The 22014-nt window shown below is 42.8% G+C and overlaps 1 protein-coding gene across 4 annotated transcripts in view; it reads left to right on the top strand.

Annotated features, from left to right (window-relative positions):
- LOC126341237 (UDP-glycosyltransferase UGT5-like) overlaps positions 1–22014 on the top strand; it is an 88693-nt gene that overhangs the window by 13913 nt on the left and 52766 nt on the right. For 3 of the 4 annotated variants that reach the window (XM_050001760.1, XM_050001757.1, XM_050001759.1), the window contains exon 2: positions 17205–17400. The exons of the other annotated variant lie outside the window; for it this stretch is intronic. In XM_050001760.1, the coding sequence (XP_049857717.1) occupies positions 17218–17400 (183 nt within the window). In that variant the 5' untranslated portion in view covers positions 17205–17217. The remainder of the gene's footprint in view (positions 1–17204; positions 17401–22014) is intronic. 4 annotated transcript variants of the gene reach the window in all.

The raw sequence follows: 22014 nt of genomic DNA, 5'->3' as shown, positions 1-22014 counted from the left end.
AGAGAATAGCACCCATACTCATCACAAAAACTGTCAATGATATCTGTCGGCCTATTTTATTCCCAACCTTCTGGCAACAGAACCTTGTTTTTCAGCATTATCTCTGTTCAATGCGACGGCCGTACCCCACCTCACGGTTAGGGCCTGTAGGCCCACATGGTCCTCTCTGCCGGTCGACGTCGGAGCCAAAGCTTTGCTGCATCGGTAGCCTCTCCGTCAATCACATACTGCTTCACGCGGAGTGTATCCTTCATTCGGCCAAACAGAGGGAAGTCGGAAGGTGTGAGGAACCAGGCTGTATGGGGTTGATGGCAAAGAACAGTCCAATAAGCTTTTTCGAGTTGTCGGATGTGCAGGCTTGTGTGAGGCCTTGCGCAGTCATGGAGAAGAAGTTCGTATGTATTTTTGTGGTGACGAACACACTGAAGTCGTTTGTCCAGTTTCCTAAGAGCTGGTAGCCACTCTGGAGGTCGGACGGGTCTGCACGACCTTGTCGCGAAGCTGCCAGTCTCATTGCCCAGCAACTCACCGTGCTTTTTTCACTGCTAGGTTTCTGTAAACATTCTACAAGTCCCATGAATATCTACTATGCTCTGTTTTCCCGCCAAAAGAATACAATGACACCTCTCCGCCTGGAGCACACCAATTTCATGAAAATATAGAGGCTGAAGTGGGAATACACCATCATGTCCCTCAACAAATTCCGCATTTTCTTCAATCGAAACCGGGCGAGAAATAATGAGTTGCATTATTTATTGGACGCCCCTCGCACTTTTTGACGATCATTTCTACGGTACTCTTAATTCTGAAGATAGCCACAGTCATTAACCTTTTCTCCAAATGCCTTAGCCCCACAGAAACATTAGTAGTTTCAAAAGACCTTACCTTTTCCCCACTCCCAAATTCCACCATGCTGGACTTGCTGAAGAGTTTCTCTCCTCCAACCGCTCCCTACAATGGAAACACTTTTTCGCCATCAACTCTACCAATCAGACTCAACCTAAGGTCAATGTTGAATCCTGCTTGACTGAGTTCACTCCTTCTTCCAACCGTGATTCATTCCAAAAACCCCCTCCCCCCCTCCGTCCACGTCCAAATCACCCCCTGTTAACTTTCCAGAATTTATTAACAAGGAACAGCAACGAATTGTCTTGCAGTCGTTCAGAGGGCATTGTAATGTCCCTTTCTAAAACGTTTGTTTTCCATAGGTGTGTATCAATGTTTGTGTCGATAGAAATTTCAACAATTTTGTATGTACATGCCTGAGTAATAACACAAGGCGGAGCTTTCAATTCTTTTTAGAGTGCACCTAGGAGAAGCCTGGCTGTTTGCATTTGTCTTTCTGTATTCATCCGCTACAATGTAAGAATCATGGTTAGAAGCTGAAAAAGATTTCATAATATTTTAAGTTATTTGAGCTATTACTCTGTTGCTTATTTTATTAATCCACTATGTCACACGTTTAAATGAATATTCGTTGTATTTTGAATTGCATTTTTCAGTATTTCTAGCAAGAAAGACGCAACGCTTCAATCTGAACCGATCCGCCATTGGGTGATTTCATTAGTGACTTACAATGTTCATTTTTACGTACTGTGTGGCGGAGCTTGCAGTCACATAGAGAAGAAGTCCAAGTTTTTCAAATCAAACATACAGCATAGAGCGATTACCATATCGCAATATGCGGAGTACATTTTTTAAAAATTCAGTCAGTCCACATCCTTCGTTGTGCCATTCCTAACAACAGTGTGGCATTACAATCTTCATTCTGGTAAATACATCCTGAAAAACTTGAATTGGTGGAGATGGAAGTCAATTCACAACAGAGACCTGCATGTTCCAGCATGACATTTTTCTAGCTAGTCTCTAAGCTTAGTACCTCAGTGAGAGTCAACTCAGCGACAGCACCAAGAAAAGAGCAGTAAAGGATGTCTGCACTGGATGTGATACTGAAGTTAAAGGGACCTGTGAAAAATTCCTAGTAATAAAAACACAGGATACGTTTCTCTCTTGCAAGCACATTGGCTGAAACTGCATTTGTAATAAATTTACTCAATAAATACTGCAATGATGCTGATGTACAACAGTCCATTTATCACTCATCGTGTCGTGTAGTATAAACAATGGAACCGAAGTGTGGGAGCGAGAACGCAAGTAAGCAATTACAAGCCTTTACTGTCACAGAAAAAAAATTATTGCTATAATTTCAGGTGCAAAACCAAGGATTTCGTATCGTGATTTTTTCCTTAAGAGCGGGATATTAATCGTTACAGCTATGTATAAGTGTAAATCGATCATGAGGGTATAACACTCAAAGTGTCAATTCTGACCTGCCCAAACAAGACAGGAAACTAAGATCAGTTTAATCGCGTGAGGCATAGAAAACATATAAACCAACTGTAAACAGGACAGAGGCTGAATATTACACTACCAAGTTCAATCACATCTCTCCTCACTGCAAAATTTTAAGCCAGAAAGACTAGTGATTACCAGCCGATAGTAACATTTCATATAGGCTACAGACGTGTGCAGTAGACTTACTTACTGTAATTACTCAACATTCAGTTTGGTTCTCAATCTTTTTTAAAATTAATAATCTTGAATGTCTCAGTTGTAAACGGGTAATGTTTATCCTTTCAAATCTAGTCTTTCATATAAGAAGTTAATAAAATAACGATTTCAGAAAAATTAGCTTTGTATTATACGATGTTGCGTAAATTTAATAATGGGTTCGTTTGCAAAATAACTTTCTGCTACCCGTCACGATTTGCTCGTTATTACCCGGAAATGTGTCCCTTCTTGTGATTTTTATCGCGTATGCCATTTATTTGAGACGGTGTGTATGTGTGAGCCGCTGCATCATTCAGCTGCTTTTGCTGTAATATATAAACCGTAAATATATAAATAGCGGATGACAATAGGCTTTGAGACTATCTGAAGAGCAATCATTAAACATAATATTCCATGTTTATAGGTCACAGAAAAGATAACTAAACAATGCAGCACCTCACATCGGAAACATATCTAATAAATTTGATAATACACGAAAAATGCACTTAAAAATAGGAATCAAATTCCGGAAATCGCCGTAAACAATACAGAGAAGAATGAAATCGCAGTTGGCAGCATAAAAAAGGTAGGTTATTTTTATTCGCTTGCTAACAGAGCACCAAGTTTGATACATGGATAATATGGACATGGAGAAGTCAAGACGATGGCAACCAACTTCTACCTAACTCGATTCGACCACGAAATTCGACAGCAGTTGACAAGAGTGCTAGGTTCACATGGCCGACTTGCGTAAGTCATTTTGACATTACTTCCGAGGATACGGGAGTGTGTGAGAAGCTAGTATTAGGCGACACACATAACGCGTACAAGTCTGGTGTAGACGACGCGCCGTACAGCGGCAGAGCGGGTGAAGCTGCAGTGTCAGCAGACGGTTTGTCTGCAGGGGAGAAATAGGAACAGTTCCATTCTGCCGTGGATCCACGCACGTGCAGCAGACGGTTTGTCTGCAGGGGAGAAATAGGAACAGTTCCATTCTGCCGTGGATCCACGCACGTGCAGCAGACGGTTTGTCTGCAGGGGAGAAATAGGAACAGTTCCATTCTGCCGTGGATCCACGCACGTGCAGCAGACGGTTTGTCTGCAGGGGAGAAATAGGAACAGTTCCATTCTGCCGTGGATCCACGCACGTGCATCAGACGATGTATATGCGTGCATCCGCAGAACGCAGCATATGGAGCCGGCTTTTTGCTTCTTGTTTTCACGAGTGGTCAGCACAGGAGAAATACGTGAGCTCTGGCTATTGAGCGAGATATTCTACACATTTTTCCAATGAGTAATTTTTTTTATAAATACAGTAATAAAACAATTGAAAATTCTGTTTTGTTTGTATTACCGTTAAGAAAATCTGTATACCATATCTAATAATATCTTCTTACCGTAGAAATGGAATGAAACAAAGTATAAGCACGCTTGTCGAGGCATACAGCGAGGAAAGGTGCCAATCAACCTATTAACATGAGACTTCTGAAACCGGATTTGGTAAACAGATTCCCCAATAACGCTTGTGGTTGGCCTTGTAAACATTCCAAAATCGGTCCTGGAAATCCGGTTCTAGCTGCCGGTTTTCCAATTCCACACACGATTTTCGCTCCCGTGTAAATCCAAAACTGGTTTTGAAACCTGCGTGGATTCTCATGTTACGTCTTGTTAAAAATATTCGGCTAATATGGACGGAGTGACTTTTTGTGCAGTGAAGGAGAAATAGGAATGTTAGACTGAGCGTGAAGTTGTCTACCTCTAATATTTAACTGGAGAGAAGTGGCGATTGTGCTGAATATACCAGAACCTGGAACAGCTACTTTCCAGATACCGTGTTCAACTGGGCTGGCAAATACAATTCAAGCATTAACACGTAAACACGACAGCGAGAAACAGTTTCTGAAATTCGATTTCCGTCTTTTGGAAGATGTGTCACATGCAAAGGTAGTGTATATGATCATCTGGCTACGCTTACCATATAGTAAGGTACGTCTACGAATGTTTAATTCTGAGTTTATATGTTTTACATAAATGTGGATATAATGTTACTTTAGATGTGTGCACGTATCGCCTTGTGAAAGTACCGCATCTGTTTGATTTGATTGCATATTTTGCAATATTTCAGCATGTCAGGAAGTACAATGCAGAGAGAATAGCCGCAAAGATTCAGTGCAGCTGATTGGTGCAATAATTTACCAACAGCCGAATGATTTGTAGAAGTTTATTTTATTTTATGAACTTCTATGTGCTGCTACCAGTTTCGGCATTACATTAATGCCATCTTCAGGCCCCACTCGTCATAGTAAAAAAATCGCTAAACACGTTCCAGTTATATGGCTCGTTCCGTGTATAGCGATTTTTTGACTAAGACGAGTGGGGCCTGAAGATGGCATTAATGTAATGCCGAAACTGGTAGCAGCACATAGAAGTTCATAAAATAAAATAAACTTCTACAAATCACACGGCTGTTGGTAAATTATTTGCATCGAGAAGTTTATGCCAGCCGTCGTCCCACGATCCATAATGGATCAACGAAGACCAGTGCAGCTGTGTCGGCCGCGACCAGTGAGGACTGTAAAAGCCGTTTTGCATCTTTGCGGTCGCACTATTGTCAAATAGAGCTTCCGCCATTACTTTGTCACTTGCTCGAACCATGTCATGTACGATCGACAGGTCACATCCAGTCCAACAAACTTCATAAATTCCTGTGGAACTTTGGGCCTCAGCCCCTTCATTACAGTAACTCTGAGTGTATGTCCCTGCCTTCGCCCCTCGTCCCCACTCCTGGCATTACGTCGTGGTCCTGCTCAAGCGGATACTGTCACGGCAAATGCTACACAGATAATTGCGTCCTCCGTCTCTAAAATGCACTGAAACGTAAACATAGACAACTATTATTTGATTGTACCAGCACCTCATAAAACAATTTGGTCCATGATTCATCTACATCTACATTTATACTCCGCAAGCCACCCAACGGGTTGTGGCAGAGGGCACTTTACGTGCCACTGTCATTACCTCCCTTTTCTGTTCCAGTCGCGTAAGGTTCGCGGGAAGAACGACTGCCGGAAAGCCTCCGTGCGCGCTCGAATCTCTCTAATTTTACATTCGTGATCTCCTTGGTAGGTATAAGTAGGGGGAAGCAATATATTCGATACCTCATCCAGAAACGCACCCTCTCGAAACCTGGACAGCAAGCTACACCGCGATGCAGAGCGCCTCTCTTGCAGATTCTGCCACTTGAGTTTGCTAAACATCTCCGTAACGCTATCACGCTTACCAAATAACCCTGTGACGAAACGCGCACTGATGAGCAATACTCAAGTATAGGTTGAACGAGTGTTTTGTAAGCTACCTCCTTAGTTGATGGACTACATTTTTTAAGGACTCTCCCAATGAATCTCAACCTGGTACCCGCCTTACCAACAATTAATTTTATATGATCATTCAACTTCAAATCGTTCCGCACGCATACTCCCAAATATTTTACAGAAATAACTGCAACCAGTGTTTGTTCCGCTATCATATAATCATACAATAAAGGATCCTTCTTTCTATGTATTCGCAACACATTACATTTGTCTATATTAACGGTCAGTTGCCACTCCCTGCACCAAGTTCCTATCCGCTGCAGATCTTCCTGCATTTCGCTACAATTTTCTAATGCTGAAACTTCTCTGTATACTACAGCATAGTCCGCGAAAAGCCGCATGGAACTTCCGACACAATCAATTAGGTCACTTATATGTATTGTGAAAAGCAATGCTCCCATAACACTCCCCTGTGGCACGCCAGAGGTTACTTTAACGTCTGTAGACATTTCTCCATTGAGAACAACATGCTGTGTTCTGTTTGCTAAAAACTCTTCAATCCAGCCACACAACTGGTCTGATATTCCGTAGGCTCTTACTTTGTTTATCAGGCGACAGTGCGGAACTGTATCGAACGCCTTCCGGAAGTCAAGGAAAATAGCATCTACCTGGGAGCCTGTATCTAATATTTTCTGGGTCTCATGAACAAATAAAGCGAGTAGGGTCTCACACGATCGCTGTTTCCGGAATCCATGTTGATTCCTGCAGAGTAGATTCTAGGTTTCCAGAAACGACATGATACGCGAGCAAAAAACATGTTCTAAAATTCTACAACGTCAGAGATAAAGGCCTACAGTTTTGTGCATCTGCTCGACGACCCTTCCTGAAGACTGGGACTACCTGTGCTCTTTTCCAATCACTTGGAACCTTCCGTTCCTCTAGAGACTTGCGGTACACTGCTGTTAGAAGGGGGGCAAGTTCTTTCGCGTACTCTGTGTAGAATCGAATTGGTATCCCGTCAGGTCCAGTGTACTTTCCTCTGTTGAATGATTCCAGTTGCTTTTCTATTCCTCGGACACTTACTTCGATGTGAGCCATTTTTTCGTTTGTGCGAGGATTTAGAGAAGGAACTGCAGTGCAGTCTTCCTCTGTGAAACAGCTTTGGAAAAAAAGGTGCTTAGTATTTCAGCTTTACGCGTGTCATCCTCTGTTTCAATGCCATCATCATCCCGGAGTGCCTGGATATGCTGTTTCGAGCCACTTACTGATTTAACGTAACACCAGAACTTCCTTGGATTTTCTGTATAACAAAAACGTAATTTCATTATGGTTGCACAAGATAACAATATGTAATTGCTTTACAAATACGAAGCTAAAACTCCCAGAAGTTTCAATATGAATAAATATCACATTTACAAAAGCATCAAATGTCACACCCCACATTATAACCGACGTAAACAGGCCTGTGGTTCATAAGATATACTGTTGAGGCACTGGCGCAGACTTAACGTGTTATGTGTGTTATGTAATAGGGCCAACAAAAACATACTAGTTCGGACTTGTTCGCCTGGTGCTGGTGTAGACTTGTGTACGATAAGAGTGTGGTGTAAAATCGGCTTAGCGCTACCCGTGGCTAGGTCGTGACCGCTGTTTATCTGACGTGTGATGCAATCATATCTCCTCTCGCCTTGCTGAGAGATTTAGGGCACCTCTTTATCAATAGAACATTGGCTCAGTATACGCGGTGACTTTAAGGTAATATGTCTGTATGATTATTTGAAATTTGTCTCCTATTGTTGTGTGGGGTAACAGATTTCTTATTAATGTGTAAGTTATTAACGCTGTGTTCTTCGCTACTGATAAGGTTAATTGTTCTGTATAGCTTTTTTTGGATATCAGATAATTCTTGTAATCTTCGAATGCTGTTCTGTTCTTTAGAAAGCAATTCTTCTTTATGCCCTTAGACTCCCTGTTTTCCTCACAGCCGACACTGCCTACAGAGATATCTCTGCCCGTAATTTCGTGAATACCGTCGTCACTTTACTTGGGCATGTTTCATTACCTGTAGTACTCTCTGAAGGCAGTTATACAGAACCATTGAACCATATTTTTCACACTTTTGTAGATGTAGATTGTTCATAATGATCTGCGCAGTTAATTTATTTGAGCACAGTTCACTTGTTGTTGTCGTTATGGCTGGTTTGATGCCGCTGTCGACGCTAATCGTCTTCTGCACGCCTCTTCATCTCTGCATAGCTACAGTAACTTACACTAAGGTTATAAGTCGCGGGATACCTCCTGATGCAGTGCCGGACCTTCTTTTGTTCGGCGTAGTGCAGGAGCTCGATCTGGCAGGGACTCAACAAGTCGTTGGAAGTCCCCTGCAGAAATATTGAGCCATGCTGCCTACGTAGCCGTTCAGAATTGCAAAAGGGTTGCCGGAGCAGGATTTTGTGCACGAAATGTTCTCTCGATTATGTCCCATAAATGTTCGATTGAATTCATGTAGGACCATGTGGGTGGACAGATCATTTAGCTGAAATTGTCCAAAATGTTCTTCAGACCAATCGCAAACAACTGTGGCCCGATTACACGGTGCATTGTCATCCGTAAAAATTCCATCGTGGTTGGGGAGTTGAAGTCCATGAATGGCTGCAAATGGTTCCCAGGAGCTGTACAGAACCATTTCCAGTTACAGATCGGTTCAGCTTAACCAGCCAGTCCATTCCATGTAAACACAGTCCACACCGTTAAGGAGCCACCACCAGCTTGGACAGTGCGTTGTTCACGGGTCCATGGCTTCATGGCGTCTGCGCCACACTACAGTACTACCATCAGCTATTAACAACTAAAATCTGGCTCATCTGACCAGGAGACTCGTCTAGGGTCCAACAGATATGGCCATGAGTCCAGGAGAAGCGCTGCGGCGATCTCGTGCTGTTAGCAAAGGGACTCGCGTCGGTCGTCTGCTGCCCCCATTAAGGCGAAATTTCGCCTCACTCTTTCAGCGGATATCTTCATCGTACTTCCCATATTGATTTCTGCGGTTATTTCACGCAGTGTTGCTTGTCTGTTAGCACTGACAACTTTACGCAGACGTCTCTGCTCCCGGTCGTTGTCCACAGTGACAGGTATTGCTTGAAATTCTGTATTTTTGACATTGTAGCTCTCGGAATATGGAATTTACCAACAATATACGAAATACAATGTCTTGCTCCAACTACCATTATGCACTCAAGCTCTATTAATCCCCGTCGTGTGGCCATGATAACGTCGGAAACTTTTTCAGGCAGCAGTAGCCGGCCGAGACACAAGCAGCAATAGGGAAGTGACCGATATTGTGACTTTTACGAGTTCCCAATAAGGAGCGAATTTTATAATAGCACCAGTTTAGTTTCTTGAGTTTCTGTGTGTTAATGAAATGTCTTATAGCCACAGTTCTCGCGTTTTCGTTTGCTTCGGAAAGTAAAATGATTTTGTGACATATTACAAGTTCCTAATCGATGCGAGATGCATACAACAGTTTCCACAACGAAACTTTGTCTCGAAACCAGGCAGAAAACACAAAGGTCGTATCAGAAGTATGTTAGCGGCAAGAAACAATCAATGCCTTCTCTGCGCGATAGCAATGGAGATACTATCGAAGACAGTGCTGCAAAAGCAGAGTTACTAAACACTGCCTTCCGAAATGCCTTCACAAAAGAAGACGAAGTAAATATTCCAGAATTTGAATCAAGAATAGCTGCCAACATGAGTAACGTAGAAGTAAAAGCCCCGGGGTAGTGAAGCAACTTTAATCACTTAATAAAAGCAAATCTTCAGGGTTCCTTTCGAAGAATCCTGATGCATTAGCTCCATACTTAACAATCATATACAACCATTCGCTCGACGAAAAATCCATAACTAAAGACTGGAAAGTTTCGCAGGTCACACCAGTATACAAGAAAGGTGGTAGGAGTAATCCACTAAATTATAGGCCCATATTATTAACGTCGATATGCACCAGGATTTTGGGACAAATATTGTATTCGAGCATTATGAATTACTTCGAAGAAAACCGTCTATTGACACACAGTCAACATGGGTTTAGAAAACATCGTTCTTGTGAAACACAACTAGCTCCTTATTCGTATGAAGTATTGAGTGCTATTGACAAGGGATTTCAGATCGATTCCGAATTTTTCGATTTCCGGAAGGCTTTTGACACTGTACCACAGAAGCGGCTCGTAGTGAGATTGCATGCTGATGATAGTCTCAGTTATGTGACTGGATTTGTGATTTCCTGCCAGAGAAGTCACAATTGACGGAAAGTCATCGAGTAAAACAGAAGTGATTTCTGACGTTCCCCCAAGGTAGTGTTATAGGCCCTATACATAAACGATTTGGGAGACAATCTGAGCAGCCGTCGTAGGTTGTTTGCAGATGACGCTGTCGTTTATTGACTAATAGTCATCAGAAAATCAAAACAATTTAGAAAAGATATATGATTGGTGCGAAAAGTGGCAGTTGACCCTAAATAACGAAAAGTGTGAGGTCATCCACATGAGTGCTAAAAGGAATCCGTTAAATTTCGGCTACACGATAAATCAGTCAGATCTAAAAGCAGTAAATTCAACTATACCTAGTATTTACAATTACTAACAACTTAAATTGGAAGGAACTCATAGAAAATATTATGGGGAAGGCTAACCAAAGACCGCGTTTTATTCTCAGGACACTTAGAAAATTTAACAGATCTACTAAGGCCTAAACTACCCTTGCCCGTCCTCTTTTAGAATACTGCTGCGCGGTGTCGGATCCTTACCAGATTGGATTGACGGAGCACACAGAAAAAGTTCAAAGAAGGGCAGCACGTTTTGTATTATCGCGAAATATGGGAGAGAGTTTCACTGAAATCATACAGGTTTTGGGCTGGACATCATTAAAAGAAAGGCAAAATAAGGGAAATCAGAGCTCGTACGAAAAGATATAGGTGTTCGTTTTTTGCGGGCGCTACACGATATTGGAATAATAGAGAATTGTGAAGGTGGTTCGATGAACCCTCTGCCAGGCACTTAAATGTGATTTGCAGAGTATCCAAGTAGATGTAGATGTAGATGTAGATGTAGATATGAATCATCTGAGTTCAAACGACTGCTCCGCCAATGCTCTGCCCTTGTATACCTCGTGTGCGCGCTGCTACAGCCATCTGTATATGTACATATCGCAATCCCACTTCTTTTGTCGCCTCAGAGTATATCCATGTGAATCTGCTAACGATAGTCAAGCCCAGGTCTCCCTCCACAAATTTTAGCCAGCAGACTTCCTTCCATTAACAAACTGATGATTTCGTGGTGCCTCAGGATTTGTCCTATCAAGAGATCCATTCTCTTAGTCAAGCGATGCCATAATTTTTTTCTCTCAGTTAAATTACTTCTTACAGGAGGCCAGAGATCAGGCAAAAATCTCTAGAAAAGACATCCTAATACTTAAGTTTATATTCGATGTTAGCAAATCAAAACAATTTAGAAAAGATATATGATTGGTGCGAAAAGTGGCAGTTGACCCTAAATAACGAAAAGTGTGAGGTCATCCACATGAGTGCTAAAAGGAATCCGTTAAATTTCGGCTACACGATAAATCAGTCAGATCTAAAAGCAGTAAATTCAACTATACCTAGTATTTACAATTACTAACAACTTAAATTAGAAGGAACTCATAGAAAATATTATGGGGAAGGCTAACCAAAGACCGCGTTTTATTCTCAGGACACTTAGAAAATTTAACAGATCTACTAAGGCCTAAACTACCCTTGCCCGTCCTCTTTTAGAATACTGCTGCGCGGTGTCGGATCCTTACCAGATTGGATTGACGGAGCACACAGAAAAAGTTCAAAGAAGGGCAGCACGTTTTGTATTATCGCGAAGTAAGTTTTGCCTACTGCTTTGTCTAGCATTACTGTTTTCCAGCTTACTTACAACTAACATGTGTAAAAATTTACACGTATTGTGCCGTTTATTTACATGTCATTCTTTGTTTCCTTGACCTAAGTACTAGGAAGTCATGATGCAAGTTTTGTTTACCTTACTTGTCTCTAAGGTGGCTTTGTTGTATCGTATTTACATTGTCCTATAACAGAATGTGTTGTGAATCAACGACATCCATACATTACCCAGAGCTACTCAGAGACCTACAGTACAGTACGATGGAGCAGTACCAGTACAGTTTCGCAGAACTCACTTGTGTATGGGGAAATATGAGGTTGCAATGCTCACGCTGCCGAAAAGTTGTAGAGGAAGCGATTTCCTAATGGGAACCACCCCTCACAAAGAATGTATTTCTCTCGATCAACGAATGCAGAAGCAGATTCATTGGAAAGAAGAAACGAGGGACCCGCTTTTGAAGAGGAGGTTATGGAATGTGTTACACAGCGGACTCCACTAAAAGTACTCGTCATATTGCACGTGAAATCGATGATAGCGTGTGGCGAGTTCTCCACGAACAACGATTACATCCGTATCACCCACAACAAGTACATGCAATGCTTGTGAATGAATTTGCACCAAGGATCGCATTGTGTCAGTGATTGCTGCAACAATGGATTGATCGACCAGACTTCCCTTGATCGTGCTGTGTACTTCAAATAGTTCAAATGGCTCTGAGCACTATGGGACTTTACATCTGTGGTCATCAGTCCCCTAGAACTTAGAACCACTTAAACCTAACTAACCTAAGGACATCACACACATCCATGCCCGAGGCAGGATTCGAACCTGCGACCGTAGCAGTCGCGCGGTTCCGGACTGCGCGCCTAGAACCGCGAGACCACCGCGGCCGGCGTGCTGTGTACTGACGAGGCATCATTTGATCTTGATGGTATTTCGAACAGCAGGAATGGCCATGTGCGGGATGAGTCAAACCATCAAGCACCTTTTTCTGTGAATATCTGGGCCTGCATTGTAGGCGACAAACTCATTGCCCATATCTTTTTCCTGGCCGTCTGAATGGCCACCTGTACTTGAAGTTCGTGCAAAGAGTTCTACTTCAGTTGTTGGAGAACGTACCCTTCGCCGTTCGTGAGAGGATAAGGATACAACATGGTAGTGCAGCGCCTCACTTCAGTGTGGATGTCCGCAACCATTCCAGTGCTGTATTTCCTGGTCGCTGGAATGGAAGGAGAGGTCCTACTCCATGGCCTGCGAGGTCCCCTGACCCGACTTCCCTTGATTACTTCCTATGGGGATATGTAAAGTAATCGGCATATAAGATCCCAGTGGATATGGAGATGGAATTAGTTACTAGAGCTGTAGCTGCCTGCGATAATATTCGAAACACACCAGGAATATTTCTCAGGGTGCTTCAGAATCTTGTTCGTCGATGTCATGCTTGCATTGAGGTTGATGGCCGTCAGTTTCAACACATTTTGTAAGATACAGTACAAATGCTGTGTTCATAGTGTCAATGATGGCATTTGGAGGTAACTGTAACTAATGTAAATAAAAAAGTATACTGTAGTATCATTTTATTTTAAGCTGACTTCTCCGATCCCAAGTTCCCTACCTCAAATTGTTCTGTGGAGCGTCCTTTATGTTCTGTTAAATTTTTGCACGCTCTTACGGAAACAGCCTGTATATCTTGCCCAAAATCTGATCCCGTACATTTCATAGCAGCTTACTCACTTTGCTATTTTCTTATTCATTACTGCATCTACAACTTCATTACCAATATTTTATTTTGTGTTGACAACTCCATACCCTTATCCTCAGTAGTCCCAGTCCTTCTGTCACCGAACTACACTAATTCCCACAACATCTAAATTCAGCCTATCCATATCTGTTTTTGTGCTTTCTAATCTACATACCCTATGAAGGAATGTAACATTCCACGATCCGCCCGGTAGAATCCCAGTTTTGTTTTTTCTGATGACGACGTCCTTCCAATTAGTCCTCACCCGAGGATACGAATAGAGAACTATTTCACATCAGGAATATTTTACCCACGAGGATGTCGTCATCGTTAACCCGGACTGTGTAACTGGAAGACCTCAGGAAATATAACGGCTGTAGTTTCATATAGTTGACATTGCGTTAGTTTGGCTCTGAGCACTATGGCAATTAACATCTGTGGGCATGAGTCCCCTACAACTTAGAACTACTTAAACCTAACTAACCTAAGGACATCACACACATCCATGCCCGAGGCAGGATTCGAACCTGCGACCGTAGCAGTCGCGTGGTTCCGGACTGAGAGCCTAGAACCGCTAGACCACCGCCACTGCGTCAGTTTAGTGAGACCTATACATATGTAGGCAGCAATTTGATCCAGTTCGCCGAAGAAAAAGGAAAGATATGGAAATTTCGTCAATAGTATGTCTTACTCACGGACAAGGTCTCAATGTACCGGGTGATCAAAATGTCAGCATAAATTTGAAAACTTAATAAACCACGGAATAATGTAGATAGAGAGGTCAAAATTAACACGCATGCTTGGAATGACATGGGGTTTTACTAGAACAAAAAAAAAGTTCACAAAATCTTCGACAGATGGCGCTGGAGAGCAGGTTACAATTATGTTAAGTATTTAATATATAAATTAGTTATAGGCATGCCACCATTTAACGTCTGAATGACATTTCCCGCTACATGTAATCTTTCTTGGTCGACTTGAATGCTTCGATAGGGGTTTGTTTTCAATTTCCACCCTTGGTATTCACATACGCGTAGGGAATCCAAGGTCGAAATTTTGTGATTCTTTCGTTAGAAGAACAAATATAGGCTCTGTGAGCAGTGACACTGTGTGTCTAAACATTTCCAGCTACAACAACGAGATATGTTGGTCGTTTGGGCACGCAGTGCGGCAATTGTGGTTGTAGTTGAGAGTCAGCCGGTCGTTAAGATAAACTGACGTGACAAAAGTCATGGGAAACGATATGCACTTATACAGATGGTGGTAGTATCACGAACACAAAGTATAAAAGGGCGGCACTTTGACGGAGCTGTCATTTGTACTCAGGCGATTCATGTGAAAAGATTTCTAACTTGATTATGGCTGCACGATGGTAATTAACATTTTTTGAACGCGGAAAGGTAGTTGTAGGTAGACGCATGGGACATTCCCTTGCGGAGATCATTGGGGAATTCAGTATTTCGAGATCCACAGTGTCAAGAGGGTGCCGAGAATACAAAATTTCAGGCATTACCTCTCACAACGGACAACGCAGTGGCCAACGGCCTTCGTTTAACATCCAACAGTAGCTGCGTTTGTTTATAGTTGTCAGTGCTAACAGATAAGCAACACTGCGTGAAATAACTGCAAAAATCAATGTGGGGCGTACGATGGACGTATCCCAGCTAAATCTGGCGTTAATAGGCTATGGCAACAGACAACCGGCGCTATTGCCTTTGCTGACAGCACGACACGATGTACATAGCCTCTCCTGGGGTAGTGACAATATCAGTTGGATCCCAGACTACTTGAAAACCCCCTGGTCTGATGAGTTGCGATTTCAGTTGATAAGAGCTGGTGTCATCTTCGAGTGTGGCGCGGACCCCTAAAGCCATGGACACAAGTTGTCAACGAGGCACTGTGTCAGGTGGTGATGGATGCATAATGGTGTGGGCTGGGTTTACGATGAATGGACTAGGTACTCTGGTCCAACTGAACCGATCATTGACTGGAAACGGTATAGTTCGGCTCCTTGGGAACCATTTGCAGCCATTCATCACTTCATGTTCTCAAATAACGATCTCATGTAAACGAGCCAGCGTTGTTCGTAACTCGTTTGAAAAACATTCTGGACAATTCGAGCGTAAGATTTTGCCACACAGACCGCCTGATACGATTCCCATCGTACATCTAAGGGACATAATTGAGAGAACATTTCGTGCACAAAATCCTGAACCGGCAACAGTTTCGAAATTATGGACGGATGTAGGGATAGCATAGCTCAATATTTCTGCAGGTTACTTCCAACGACTTGTTTATGCCACGTGGACCTGTTGTACTACGCCAGGCAAAAGGAGGTCCGACACGATATTGGGAGGTATCTCATGACTTTTGTCACCTCAGTGTAAAGGTGCCGTAATATGTGTTCAGCTGCGTGCCCGAATAATTTTTAACGTTATTGCTAGCGTATGAAATGTCGTCGCAGAATGAGTAATTTCAAAACGCAATGTGTTATTAGAATCTCGTGGCACGTTTTCATAAATTTAATTTCGTAATTGTCATTTACAAAATCATTAATAAATCAGTAGTTTGCGTCTTTGTCTGTTGTACTTATTAATTGAGACGAAGAAAGCGAAAGTGGGGATCTTGTTCCGATGGCTTCCCATGTATTTTAACACATCAGTAACTCCTATTTAGTAAACATACACTCAGTGAATGGAATGGACAGTGTCTTGAAAGGAGGATATAAGATGAACATCAACAAAAGCAAAACGAGGATAATGGAATGTAGTCGAATTAAGTCGGGTGATGCTGAGGGAATTACATTAGGAAATGAGACACTTAAAGCAGTAAATGAGTATTGCTATTTGGGGAGCAAAATAACTGATTATAGTCGAAGTAGAGAGGATATAAAGTGTAGACTAGCAATGGCAAGGAGAGTGTTTCTGAAGAAGAGAAATTTGTTAACGTCGAGTATAGATTTAAGCGCCAGGAAGTCGTTTCTGAAAGTATTTGTATGGAACGTAGCCATGTATGGAAGTGAAACATGGACGATAAATAGTTTGGACAAGAAGAGGATAGATGCTTTCGAAATGTGGTGCTACAGAAGAATGCTGTAGATGGGTAGATCACATAACTAATAAGGAGGTATTGAATAGAATTGGGGAGAAGAGGAGTTTGTGGCACAACTTGACTAGAAGAAGGGATCGTTTGGTAAGATATGTTCTGAGGCATCAAGGGATCGCCAATCTAGTATTGGAGGGCAGCGTGGAGGGTAAATATCGTAGAGGGAGACCAAGTGATGAATACACTAAGTAGATTCAGAAGGATGTAGGTTGTAGTAGGTACTGGGAGATGAAGAAGTCTCAGGACGGAAGACCTCACCAACAACAACAACAACTCTCAGTGACGAAAATTAGTTCCAATACCGCGAGGTAATAAACTGTGTTTTGTTCAACTAACACTTGTTTATTACTAACTAACTTTCATTTTACCTGTAACAGGTCTATGCCAGAGACCGGTAAAAATAAACAACTATTAGTGTGACAAACTGTTGTCTGATTTTGACAATTAAATGTCAAGTTATTGTAGCAAGTAGCGGCAGAGGACTCCAATACGATTCCTTTCCGTCACTTGCTGTTGTGTCTCGGTCACATAATCTGGATGAGTTGGAACGCTGTGCTCCATCTGTGCATTCAGGTACGCAGCTGCCATGAGACCGTGCACAGTGCTGGCAGTTGTTCTGGTGCTGGCAGCTGGTGCGTCGCAAGCGGCAAGGATTCTGGGCATCATCCCGACGCCTTCCATAAGCCACCAAACGCCCTTCCGCCTCATTGGGCTCGAACTTGCCAGGCGGGGACACCAAGTTACGGTCATCACTACAGATCCCCTAAGGGTGAGTACTGGAACTAACCCGTTAATACTCTCTCAGTTAGTCTGGAAACGTAGTCCAGTGGAAAGTGCTGTGACTCACAGAGGTTTTTTGTTACATTTCCTGGAATTATCTCGCTAGAGGTTCGGGACCAACCTCGAACATGGGTGTGTGTGTGTGTGTGTGTGTGTTTTGTTCTTAGCATAAATTAGTTTACGTAGTGTGTATGTCTAGGGACCGATGACCTCAGCAGTTTGGTCCCTTAGGAATTAACACACGTTTGAACATTTGGATGATGACGATGATTATGATGATGATTGGTTTGTGGGGCGCTCAACCGCGGGGTCATCAGTACCCGTACAAATTCCCAATCTGTACACAGTCCAATCTAGACACTTTCATGAATGGCGATGAATTGATGCAGACAACACAAACACCCAGTCCCCAGGCAGAGAAAATCCCCAACCCAGCCGGGAATCGAACCCGGGACCCCGTGATACAGATGTAGCAATGCTAGCCACTATACTACGAGCTGCGGACTGAACATTTGGAGTTATCTCGCGAAAGTCGAGAGTACGGTGATATGTCGACAGTCGTTTTTCTCGTACAACGTTTGCAAATGGAAATAAAAGTGAAGTGTGACGTTACGAGTAGCCGTTCGGAGAGCCAGAGCTGGTGGAGGTGGCATCAACTGTGTCGGTGGTCAGCGCTAGGGCCAAGCAGGGCTGCCTGCACGTAAACAGAGTGATCGGAGGGTACGAAGTTTTCCTCGACGAATCCATGCAGGTATGGATGACGTAGTTAATGAATAAGCAATGACGACTACAGTGAACGAAAAATAAAATGGATATTGCATTTTCAAAGAAACTGGGTTACAAATCTTACAAGCATGACACAATAAAACTAAATGCATCATAAAAATCAGTGCTGATACGAACTCACTGTAACTTTAAGTATGGTTCTACGACATGATTAAGAAAGTTACAACAGTTAGGAATTATGAATATTAGTATGGAAAATAGAAATTATTAACAATTAAATCATTGAAGCGATCACATCACTTGTAGTGTCAAATGAAAGTTGATGATGTTTGGAAACACTACAATAAACTATATTTCAAAAGATACAGACGCTTTTATAAAATACAGATATCCAAATGCCCCACAGTCAGTGTGAAGGCCGTATGAGTTATCCATTTCCTCTCCTAATCCTCCCAGATAATGACTATAAATGATTATACATGTTAATGGTCCTAACTATAGTTCATATTAAACTGTTAAAGTAAAATATTTGCATGAAAGAACAGTGGTGGATGGAGGGATGCTCTTTTCTCTACATGGTCAAGTGCCTTTCCTAATTTTAACCTAACTATTTTCATATTGTAAAGCAGAATGTGAGAATGTTTAGACATTTTGCTAGTAACTTATGTAATACTGTGAGGGTAATAATGCTGGGTTTAATCTAATAGCATGTCGACATATACGTGCAGATAGTGTTAATTATGAATCTTCATCATTGTTTTAACATTGTTGTGTCACAAATACTTTAGTAGGCACGGCTGAGTAAAATTGATCTTGTGCGGCTAGTGCAAGGGGCTGCAGAAAAGGGTCAGTTTGGGCTGGCCTTGCAAATTTACATGTGCTGATGTGAAAGTGCTGCGCCGAAGGCATCGCGTAATTATCCTATAGTCCAGCACAGTATAGGAACTACAGTAGTGATATTGTTAATGCAATGGAAAAGAAGGGCTGCTGTGGCATAGGTGACTTGGTTTGCACCGATTCTGGTCCAAGCTCCGGCTATGGCCAGTGCAGGTAAACTTATTGCTCACTATGTCTGCTCCTGCAGGCAGACACTGCTGCTGCCGCGAGCCATCTCATCCAAGCTGGGTTCATGACGTTATTCTAGACACCCTGTTGTGCACTGCCAAGCAGTGACTAGTCTGCATTGCAAAGTGTCACCTTATGCTGCAGTCAGCACATTAGCGGAATCGCTGCCATCTTTACTCCTCAGCTGCATGATGCTAGTAGAGGGGGAGAGCTACGACACTCTAAACTGCAGCAAAATTTATTCAATATGGCGTTAGTAGATGTGGCACCACCAGATGATGTCGTAGGTTTTCCCCACTTGCCTCATCCCTCTCCCCACTTACCCATCCCCTGAACCCTCCCATTCCCACCTCCTATCCTCCCCTCCCCTCCCCCACCTAGGACTTGGCAAGAAAAGCTCAATCCATCCTAAATCGTTGGTGTCGAAGGACATAGGGTGGTTTTTTCTTAATTTGTGGAATTACGAGCATTATGTAGGAAGAATTTTCCACTAGTACCTGAAATTGCCGTAACCAGAAACTAAATGTCTGAATTAGATAGTGGCACTGTTAGAGATCATCAATCTAATAAATCAAAAGTACAGCTGCAGATCCAATAACATGTGGCGAAACATGGTAACACAACCTCCTCTACAAAAATCTAAACATGTTGCAAAGAAACAGCACTGTCTATTAAGATACTACGAAAAAGATACTAAAAATAACCCCTGAACTCCACCTATAAAGATCTTGAAGACAGTACACCAACACAGCTAACATGCACCACTAATGGCATTTATAATAATACTTGCACAGCTGCGATCAGATTCATGGTGCTACAAAACACCGCTACCGCATTGCGGCGAGGGCCGTGACTGCTGACAGTTCTGAACAGAAACACCATTACTGGATTGCACTGAGACCGCTAACAGGTTACTGCAGGGCCGCCGAAGGTCTGGTGGCCAAAGAGGCGATTACCACTGGCCTGGCAGGTAGGTAACATTATTCTTAGGTGCTGCATTGTTTGGTGGACAGCACACTGATAGCAGTAATAGCCTGAAATAATAATAGTTCTGCCTGCAGCCAAACAGAAAGGGTTGTAGCAACCTGTTCTCATCCACAATCCAGATTGACTGAGCTAGTTCACAATACCGTCTCCAGAATGTGCTCGAAATTGTGATGTTGGTTTTCCCCCTCCCCCTAATCAAGGTCAGTTGCCAGTTCAAACCTGTCGGGCTATTTATATAACAGTGTGGAATTTTGGCTGAGACTGAGTGGGAGCCGACTGGTGTAGTTCACAGTACGACCCCCTGCCCCTTCTTTTCACCGCCTCCCACTGGAAATTAGTGGAAAAGTTCAATCTGTGCTGTGGAGGGACATAGGGTTCTTTTTTCTCCTTATTGGGGGGAAGGGCAAGTGTTATCCTGTTGGAAGAACACAATGCCACCTTCTGCCCCAATATTTTCTGATCGCAGGTAGACTCTTTCACAGTATTGGTACCTGAGGGGATCCAAAATTGTGCTGTCACGGTTTTTTCCTCCTTCCAAAATTAGCAGGAAAAACTGAGCCGTTAGCGTGGAAAGTGGAAGTGTTATTCTGTCGGCGGATCCCTAATCACATGCAGATCACAGAAAATGATATACATCTAAATGCACTGCTGATGATGCAAACATACAGCAAATATCACAGAAATATTTCATCTAAACTTCACTTACAGATCATAGACACGCATCCTGTAGATTGCAACTAGCACACTACAAGGCATCTGGCTCAGAACTGTCACTGAAGTAACCGATATGTAAAAGCTCATTGTGTCAGGTACGTATGTGGCTGCTGTGTCGATGGAATTGCCGATGGATGCTGCTTCCCGATCTCTGCTGACAGCTTCGAACAGAAACATTGTTACTGCACCGCTCCAGGAGCGCTGGCAGGTTACCACACGTCGTATTTCTTACGACAGATTTCTCTCGCGCGCTGGGCATTGAGGGCAGGTCTGTCGCGTGAGCTGCAGCAGCAGTTCCACACGATACCACTCAGCCTCTCCTTCGCACATAACTGCCGCAAGGCAGAAGAGTCTGCGGGAAACATTTGTGCAGGAGGTATAGACATACGCCCTGGGGAGTTACCTGCGAAGCCTTTAAGCTGGAAGGTGGCGCTGAAATCCCGAGTGCTGCAAGTTCTGGGTGGCGCATCTGACAGGAGCCACGGCATCACTAGTCGATAGCCGCGCCGTACGGCCCAGCTGAAGTTTCTTGCGGACCTTGTGAATGTCCTCTCGGGTGTCTGTCGTGAATTGAGGTCATATCTGACGCAAGTGTCGTTGAATATCATTCCACGTTGACCATCGTTCTGCGTCGAACATTATCTGCTACAAACTAGCACACAGTATCATTCAATGCCGACCATCATTCAATTTTCACTCCATCTCTCTGACGTCGCATTTTAAACAATAGTCACCCTAAGTTTGGCCGTGAATATGCTTTCATATATCGGTAATATATATACTTATCCTGATTGTTCTTCATTTTTTGCGATAGTACATATAATCAGTGTTATTTCTTTGCAACAGGTGAGTTTAATCAATGTCTGGAAGGCTGTATTTATTTTCGTTATTCTTTCTCTCTCTCTACAGGTGGCGAGTCGACTGTGCCTGAAGCATTTGTATTACAGGCCTGTGAGCTGCTGCATAAAGTCTTATTAACAAATAGAGCACTATTCAGCAGCAAGAACACCTCGCACTTGTACTCATTACAGTAATATTAGCAGACGCTATACGATAAGATTCTACCACGAATCCGTCTCTCATAAATCGTCAGAGCTACGACAAAAATTCG

The sequence above is a fragment of the Schistocerca gregaria genome, chromosome 1, assembly GCF_023897955.1.
Source record: "Schistocerca gregaria isolate iqSchGreg1 chromosome 1, iqSchGreg1.2, whole genome shotgun sequence".
NCBI classification, from domain to species: Eukaryota; Metazoa; Arthropoda; class Insecta; order Orthoptera; family Acrididae; genus Schistocerca; species Schistocerca gregaria.
This window is presented reverse-complemented; position numbering and strand designations above follow the sequence as displayed.